Source organism: Manis javanica, chromosome 8, assembly GCF_040802235.1.
Source record: "Manis javanica isolate MJ-LG chromosome 8, MJ_LKY, whole genome shotgun sequence".
Classification (NCBI taxonomy): domain Eukaryota; kingdom Metazoa; phylum Chordata; class Mammalia; order Pholidota; family Manidae; genus Manis; species Manis javanica.
The window spans coordinates 44,673,600-44,682,908 of NC_133163.1; the positions used below are offsets into that span (position 1 = coordinate 44,673,600).

A 9,309-nucleotide genomic window follows, 5' to 3' on the forward strand; every position below is an offset into this window, starting at 1 on the left:
AAAATGAAGGAAGTTTTTTTTACTAAAAGCTCAAGAATAAGAATGAACACTGCTTGGCTAATGAACTCAACACATGACTTTACCAATAGCTTTAAAATGTATATCCAGAATATAACCTCAAGAGGACCAGGATTATTTAACCTACAGATAGAGGAGCTAAAGATGTTGATAGGCATCATTTGTTTAAATTATGACAATGTAGTTGTTTCCAAAGTGTGTTTATTTTGGGGAAAAATGGTTATAGAAAAATACTTAAAATAATTTGCCAATGAGGTTGCAGATTCTAACAATAATCCACATCATCTTAGATTTGTAAGCATGAAGTTTCATAATTTAAACAAACCAAGAATTTCTTTTAAATTGTATCAAAGAGCTGTCAATATACTTTACCATTTTAACTTTTCATAAAAACCGAATAAAAATCACATTTGAATGATTTACTTTTACATTTTTTTGTGATTGTATCCATCAGATGTACTATACATCCAAGTAAAAGAGGCAGATATCTTCTGAGAGGTTCAAAAGTTGTTCTTTCATGAATGCCCTCTAAGAATAGTGAAACCAGCAATTTTTATATATGCATTCATTGCATATACATGTACTTCAAAAAGCAAAGCGTCATCTCTTCATCCATTGTTAACTTAATGGTAAGACTGCAATAGAAAAAAGAAAAAGTAAACTTCTAGATTTTGTAAATGGAGTTTATTAACTCCTTGCTGTGACTTAAAATAAACTTACTGTTTAATAAATCCAAACAGCAAGTCATCTCATTTATTTTGGCATACAATTTGCAAAAACAACTGTTTAAGAGAATAGACACAGAAAGAAATTTACACTAATGAAAGGAAATTTTGGGGGCACTTTATTAAGACTTTTTTTCCTTTACAAATGAGATATATGTTTGATTAATATAGCTGGAGATCTGATTAGTTTTTTTGTTAAGAGTAAATACATTTTTTTCTCCTCTAGGAAAATTATGACTGCGTTTGGATACTCACTTGGGGAAGCAGGGTGCTTCCTATTTGGTCATAGTCCAAGATATGTTCCTCAACTGGCACTTTTTAAAAGTAAGATGTCAACCCTTCTCCAGCTTGGCTGACAGTAAAGCATTAAGCATTAACTGATAATGCAGAACGGTATAATCTTGAGGTCAATGCTGCTAAGGATCTAATAAACCTTGGCTAAGAACTATGGAGAGTTGCTGCTAAGGATCTAATAAACCTTGGCTAAGAACTATGGAGAGTTGCATGAAAGATAAGCAATGTTACATATTCCCTGCCCTGTATTCCCTAAAAATGTACATCTGTATCAAGCCAGCCAGCCAGAGATTGCTTCTATTGAACTGTGCTTTGGTGCACTAGAAAACGTTACTGAGCCATGTTGAAAGAAAAATATCCAACAAATCTCTGAGTTTCCTCAAGAATGCTGTTGAAGACATTGCTTACTACATTATAAAGTCTTATACGATCTTTGGGAAATCTATTTTTAGTACCAGGAATACTTATGTTTTCATACTTTTGAATGCTTTACCTGAAATTCATAATGTACTGTTATATACATACACCTTTTTTTCATTAAAGTTTTAAAAGCTTTCTAATCTTCCATCCAAACTGGAGACAAATAATCTTTCAGTTGTGTTTATGTGACTATCAGTGCATGTCAAATAACAAATTAAACACTCACATGGGGGCCACCAGGCATGGGTGGAGCACCAGAAGGTCCTGAAGGCACTTGATAAGGATTACTGGGAGTGGGATAGAGTCCTGGTGTGGGATATGATCCTGCAGGGGCAGGATATGCCGGCGGGCCCCAGGCTCCTGGTGGAACAGTGCCCCATGGAACAGGTGGTGCTGATCCTGGTGCTTGGGGAGGAGGAGGAGTGGAATATGGCCCTGGAGATGGATATGGCATATTAGGGGTAGGATACTGCCCTCCCATTCCTGGTGCCCAAGGTCCAGAAGACATGGATCCCCATGGACCTAACGGACCAGCTGCAGCAGGATCTGTGGGTGCACCATATGGTCGTGGAAGCTCTGGGAAGGGCATATTTGGTGTAGGATATGGCCCAGTGGGGCCTGGGCCTGGCACAGATGGGGCTGGATAAGGACCACCAGGTGGGGGGCATGATGGTCCAGAAGGAGGAAAGGGTGTTGGGGGTCCTGGAGGTGGCCCAGTGGGAGGCACAGAGGGATACATTCCTGTTGGTGCTGGTCCAAAAGGCACAGTGGAGGGTGTTGCACTTGGAGGGAGTCCAGATGGCACAGAAGGTGGAGCACTTGGATTATTCCAAGGGTTGGAACCCGGCCAGCTCTGAGGAGGTTGGCCAGGTTTTGTATTGCTCACAGCAGAAGTTTTGGCAGGGGAATGTTCAGGTAGCGCATCTGCCAACTGCAATGCAAAACAGGCATCTCTTATCAGTCTTACTCACAGATAAGTCATGTCAAGCACGACTGATTATAAACCTATAAAGGGCAGTTAAGGTATAGGGCCAGGGATTATAAAGCTCTATCTATAACATCTTCAAAAGCTATGCTGTTCAGTTTAAAAGCAATTCATTTAATATAAACTTGAGGGGTCACCATGAATGTCAACTTTATGCAAATTCCTCAGAGAAGCTCAAATTTTCTCAACAGAATTAATCAACATACTGTGGAACTGAATCCTGGCTTTACCTCAAAGTTACATACTCTCTTTGAGCTTCAGTTTCCTCATTTTTCAAAATAAACCATTTAGAGGTTACCAGTGGTTTAAATGAGATAATACATAAAATACACTTAACACAGTGCCTGGTATATAACTTTCAGTAAATGCTGGCTATTATTAACACTACCAGATTAAAAGAGAAAAATAGAAGTCAACACCTAAAAATTTTTTAACCTAAGGATTTGTAATGAAACATATCCTACAGAATGCCATTTCAAACATATTATATCTAAGTAAATTAATGCAAATGATCTAAATCACACACCAAAAAAAAAAAAAATCCAATAATCACAATAAAGCATATCTTTGATGTTATAAGACTTATGGCCAACAGTTAGGACTATGTTGTTTTTCTTAAGAGCCACAAAACTTACAAAAGATAAATGCATCAACTTACTGAAAATTCATCAGACATTTTCCTAAGAAAGAAAGAAAAAAGGAGTATTTCAAAATTAGTGTTTACCATTTCTTATATATTCTTTAAAGAACTTTGTATGCATACATTATTTTTACTTAAATGGAACCAACCATTTATGTAATGTGTTTTTCTTTATGTAGGAAAATTTTCCATAATAGTTCATATATTTCTATAAACTTCATCCCTTTTTACTGGATACACATCATACAAAAGTAAACTATAATTTAGTTTATACTCTTATTTTTGTGGCAATTTAGGCTTTTTTCATTTTGAGTTGTTTTAAAAAATGATACAGTGAACATCTCTGAACACATTATCTTTGTGTCCATCACCAGGATAAAAACACAAGAATTGAAATTTTCAGTCAATAGATAAGGTTACCTAAAATCCATCTCAGAAGTCCATGCCAATTTAAATTTCCCTGCCAATTTACACTGATTCCCTTTTTTTTTACTCCTCCTCACGCACTGGATATTAAGTTTGTAAATCATTTTCAGTTACAATAGATTTTAAATTGCATTCTGTTGTTTTAACTTACATTAAGTAGAAAATAAGGCATCTTTTCATTTAATACCCCATTTGTAATTCTTTTTCTGTGAATTTGCCCATGTCTTTTGACCACTTTCATCAATTTTTAAAATTGAAGTGTAATTAACAATAAAATGCACTGATCTTAAGTGTCATCAATAAGCTCTAACAACTGTGTATGTCCCTGTAACCATCCAAGATATTGAACATTTCCCTCCATTCAGGTTTACTGAGGCTACTTTCTAATCAACTCCCTTCTTAGTCAGTAATTGCTTTCATAGTTTTTGCTTGTTCTTTGACTTCATATAAACAGTAATACAGTAAGTTATTCTTTGCCTTTGATCATTTTATCACTTAGTACCACAGCTTTTTTTTAATGCTTTGTAAGACAGCAAGGAGATTAACTGTCATAAGAGACAAAAAAATTCACTATGCTTTCTAATAGTATTTATATGGTTTAACTTATTTAAAATTTTCGTTTTTTTCTTCTGAACAATAATAACTGAATAATCTATCTTTTCTCAACTGATCTGACAAGCTACCTTTAACACATTCTAATGCTGCTACTGACAAGAAAAGAACTTTATCAAGTTAACTTGTTTAAGGTCACAGAGCTAGTGACAAGTAAAGGGTTCAAACCCAGTTACAGCACTTATTTTTTTTAAGTACAATTTGGTTATCATGAGGAATGATAAAGAAAAGATTATGCAATCGATTAAGTCACTACTGCTGTAACTTTGCTTTATATTTTGAATACCAAAAACACATCTTGAATGTACAGCAAATACAATCATCCATTCATTTCCATGTTAAGGTTTGTTTCATACTAAAATGTTACATGACAACAACAAATTCTTAGAATTAACACTTGAAACTATGCATGACAAATTTAAAGTCTACTTCAGACTAACATTCTTTTCAAGCAGGGTGAGTCTTTCTGAAATAGAAAATGGTCCTGTATGAAAGTTCACATCACTTCTGGAGCAGAGAACTAACTACCAAAGCAACCCATTCAATTTTACATGGTCTTGCTGTGTTAAGTTTTCAGTATTACTCTTTTCCCTCTTAGTTTTTGAAGAACATATGAATATAACATGATGTTAATTAGTTATAGAATTCCATTAAAGTATTAAATTATTCCCTAAGTTAATAATACTAAGCTGATTCACAACTTTGGCTTTCAAAAATTTTAAGTTTAAAAGCAAGTCCTGGAAAATATACAAGGTACTAGAATCTTATGATTAAAATAAGGAAGCCCTGTAATGGGGTTTGTAGGGGGGACTTGGTAAAGGGGGAAACCTAGTAAACATAATGTTCTTCATGTAATTGTAGATTAATGATACCAAAAAAAATAATGAAGCCCTGACCACAGGGATTAGAAATCGGTCACTTCCTTTTCCACAGCACTGTGTAGTGAAATCAGCTATTCTCCATGCCTGGTATAGTGTTCGTATTAATTGGAAACATTCCAATTTACTCTTTGGGATACTTTCATAATAAAAAGGAAAAAATAAAGAGTTGGGCATCAGTGCTTCAAAATGAGAAGAGTTGTGGAATGTAAAAAAAAAAAATCTAGATTAAAAAAAATTATTCCAATTCCAAAACATCCGGATAATGCAAATTTTTAAGATGAGGCTAATGTACCCTTGAAATTGCCAAAAAAAAAAAAGAAGGTTTATAGTCAAGAAAGACTTTTTTTCTTTTTGGAATAATCTAAAGCTATTACTTCCAAAACTTTCCATTACTACTTCATGGCAGGATCAATGCATCACCTAAAAAGTAATCATTTTATTTTCGGAGCAGCAAAAATAGTAATTTTAAGACAGAGTACACAATTTCTTTTGACATAAATTAGAAAAGTAAAACATTCCTGTAACTCCCGTGGCCTTTAAAGTAAAAACGGTAATTCAATCATGGGGAGGTTTAAGGAAGTTGACTCCTTAAATTACTAGCGACCACTAGACAAAGAAGGTATCAAAGGGCCATCAGATTGTGGTGGGGTGATAAACAGTATGAGACCACCGCAGGCATGAACCTGGACATCAATCCTTTGAGCCTTTTGACAAAGGCAAATTTTTTAACCAGACACCATTTTCTCATCTGCAAAAGTTACAATTCTTTACTACTTCACAGATAATTAAAAGCAACACGTTTAATTATCTATAAAGTGCTATACACATGTGAAATGTTTAAGAGAAACTAAGGGAAATGAGGATTTTTGTACTTGTTTAGTATGGGGGAAGATGATGGTAATATACTGTATTGATAATACAAATTTTGTACTAGAGCATATGATAGTTTTTATTGGCCCTTTTATCATATATGTTCTATTTTACACATGGGCAACTCAAGATTTTGGGGATTTGAGTTTTTGAGTATTTTTAATTTCTTTAAAACACATAATTTTTAAAAGTTATTTTTCAACAGCTTCATGTGAGCCAGATTTTCTGTATTTATTCAGATATTTTTTGGAACCTATGTACCAGGTAATATGTTGGGCTTTGGAGAAGTGAGTAAGACGACATGGAAAAAATGCTTAAGGAGTTCACAGTCAAGTGGAGCACTAATTCTCCACTACTGGGGTAAGCCCAGGGCACTAAGGGACTGTTTCAAAGAGCTCCTACAGGAATCAAGGAAGGGAATATCAGAGGAATCCTGAGAGGTGGTGTTTGCACAGAAAACAAGGAAAGAGCCTGGAGCAAGGGATGGGGGGATTCGTCAATCAAGTGCCTATAACAATAGTGCTTGGAAAATAGGGGGTGGGCAACATGTATATTTTCTTGTCTTCCTCTGTATGTGGGCATAGAGCATATAATTAAAAGAGTGAAGACTGAAAGTTGACTGACTTAACTGTAGGTCTTCACTGGCTGGCTCTGGACAAGTTGAACTCTCCAAACTTCAAAGATAAAAGCAGACAAAAATAGTATCCATCTCACAGATTTGCTGTGAGACCTGTATAAAGAGGAATCTGTTAGCCATTGTCTGGCACATAGCAAAACTCAAGTAATGTCAGCTTTTACAATGGCGATTACAGGTCCACAAATCTTTTAACTGCAGTTCTTAAATCAGAAACCTCTGAAAATGAAAGAAACGTTCCCAAGTTTGGCATAATACCTTCTTGGTGGCAAAACCTGACCTGAGGCTATTTAGATCTCCGTTAATTCACATCTATGGCTGAACAGATAACTAGTGCTGGACTACAGGATGCTGCCCCGACTCTGCTGGGGGTGTTGTTTCTCATCTAAACACCTTACTCTTCCTAAAATCTAAAGATAAAATCCAGATTTCTGAGGTCAAAAACACACTACACACTAGCATCAAGGAGGATTTCGGTTAAGGGATGGGTCTTGTTTCTCCTGGAGAGGAAAAGAAAATTCCAACTTAACTCGTTTCTGAGACAAGCTAGTTTTGAACAGCAGGTTCGGAGACGCCAGTAAAAGACAAATTTACAATTCTTCCTGCCCAACGAACATCACCGAACAAAGGACTCCTTAAAGATTTCTGTTCCGAATGCTACCCTGAGCTGTAATGAATGTTCATTTTCAAAAGGGGCCTCTACAACCACCAGTGTACGAGCGTGTATTTCTTTCCTGGTAGTGCTATAAAAATGTTTCCGGCCAGATGCGTATGATGTGACGCTTCTGCCATTAGAATCTTTACCTATAAAAAGCACCACTCTTGGTTTTCAAAAAGGAAAACGGTTCGGCTAACTTATAATCTATCTTCCTTAATGTACAGTCCTAAAACCTAAAAAAGGGACTATTACAGAACTCAGCATTTCTCAGTTTCTGTCATGGGTATGCTTCCAAAGTATTAAACCGGCAGCTCCTCTCGTAATGAGCAGAACGCTGTCGTCACACCGCTCAAGATCTCAAGCAAGCGTCAAAGATTCCTCCAAGTACTCAGGCCTCCCTCTCTTCACCGCAGTTTAATGACCGGGAGACGGGGTCGAACCCAGGGACGGCCGGCTCGCAGCTACGCAAGAACAACGAACAAAGGGAGCCCGAGCCCGGGGTCCGCCGGAGCGAATCGGCCTCGGGGCGGGTCGCACCCGCCCGGGAGGCGGTGGGGGAGGGGCCGGGCCTGCGCCCCGCCCCGCCCCCAGCCAGGGCTGACGTCAAGGGCGCAGAACCCCTTCGGATGCTACGTCACCGCTCCGATGCCTTCTCTCCGAGGGGCTACGGGAGACAGCTCGGAGGCCGACGGGGACAGACGCTGAGTCCCAGCCCTAAAAGAGGCTACCGAGGTCCCTCCATTACCGCGCGCGCCTTTCAACTGCGCACGCTTCCTCGCCCCCCTCCACGACCCCGCGCTAGACAAGGCAGCCTCACCCGGCAAGATCCGAGCCCGCAGCAAGGTCTAGAAGCGGCGATGGGTCCGAGGGAACCGGGCGCTGAAGAATCGAGCGCAACCTGATTGATGGCAGCGGCGACACAGGCGACAGCGGCGGCAGCGGCGGCAGCAACACGGCAGCGGCAGGCTCCTCATGGCGCCGGAACAGGAAGCGCCAAGCGCCGAGCGTGCCGCCCGCGCCCGCGCCCCACCTCGCATCGGGGCCAGGCCTGGCCGGGCCGCGCGCGCCCCCTGCAGGTCGCCGGAGGCACAGCTGCTCCTGGTGCTCGCGCCGCGGACGCCGTCTGTTACCGGTGGGCTGGCGGAAGCTCCCCGGTTTTCCCCGAGTTCCGAATGCCTGGAGGAAACGCCTGTGGCCAGGGACGTTCTGGGCAGCCTGGCGGAAACTGCTAACTTAGTTCCTGCTGTGGCTTAAGGGTCTGGGTTCCCTACGCTCCAGGCCTCCATATAAAAGCTGACTGGGTGTGGATGCCGCCCAAACCGGGGACCAAAACCCGGGAGAGCTAAAGGAAAAATACAGAAGTGGGAAGACTTTTGCAAATGGCCCGACAAATTGCTATTAGTTACAAGAACAGTTCTTCTTCCAGATTTTTTCCTAATCAATCTGTCTTCTCCCCACATACTCATTTTTGAATAAACCGTTACCTACCTACTTTGTGCCAGGCCTGAAAAATGATTGACATATGGCCCCAAGTCCTCAATGAACCTGCTAGCTAGTAATAGTCATAATTATATGGTGTGCATTTTATGTACATATAATACATATACTTTACATGTTAAATATACATTTAAAGTATGCATTATTCTTACATTTGCTTTTTTGTGTTAAGGCGTTGGGTCAGTGGGCAGATATTTTACTATAAATTGCTTAAACGAAGACATCTGAGTATGCACCACAGCACACACAATTCTCATACTGAAAAATGAGCAATAGAGAAACTTCAAATACCTAAACCTGGGGAAGGCATTTTTGGAAAGGCGCAGTGGGCTATGGAAAATACCGCTGGTGTGAACCACCTACTCTGCCCTCCTATGAGGCAGTGAGTAAATCAGCAGTGCCTTGTGGAGTCATAAGGAAGCCTGAGAGGCAAGTCAGTAAAACAGTGCTATCTTTAAAATTTTCACAAGGTTTTTTTTTTTTGTTTACATTATCTTAAAATGCACCAAAATATTACTCATCAGAAACATTTTTTGCCTGAGTGCCTCACTCACCTCACCCTAGTCCTGATGGTATTAGTGACTGACAGCCTCTGGCTTTTCCCATGCTCCCTGCCAATAACTGTGCCTGCTGGGTTATAGACTGGCCA

The 9,309-nt window shown here is 39.5% G+C and overlaps 1 protein-coding gene across 2 annotated transcripts; it reads right to left on the minus strand.

Moving 5' to 3' along the window:
* Positions 1-202: 202 nt before the first annotated feature.
* On the minus strand, positions 203-8,154 carry MAPK1IP1L (mitogen-activated protein kinase 1 interacting protein 1 like). 2 transcript variants are annotated; one of them, XM_017658685.3, is made up of 4 exons: positions 7,981-8,154; positions 3,101-3,122; positions 1,684-2,388; positions 203-653 (listed from the first exon to the last, which is right to left on the minus strand). In XM_017658685.3, exons 2-4 carry the CDS (start codon positions 3,116-3,118, stop codon positions 642-644), a joined length of 735 nt encoding a protein of 244 aa, XP_017514174.1. In that variant the 5' UTR covers positions 3,119-3,122; positions 7,981-8,154; the 3' UTR covers positions 203-641. The 2 variants fall into 2 exon arrangements, with proteins under 2 accessions (XP_017514174.1, XP_073067314.1); XM_073211213.1 differs by lacking the exon at positions 7,981-8,154 and adding an exon at positions 6,496-7,920.
* Between the last annotated feature and the right edge of the window lie 1,155 nt (positions 8,155-9,309).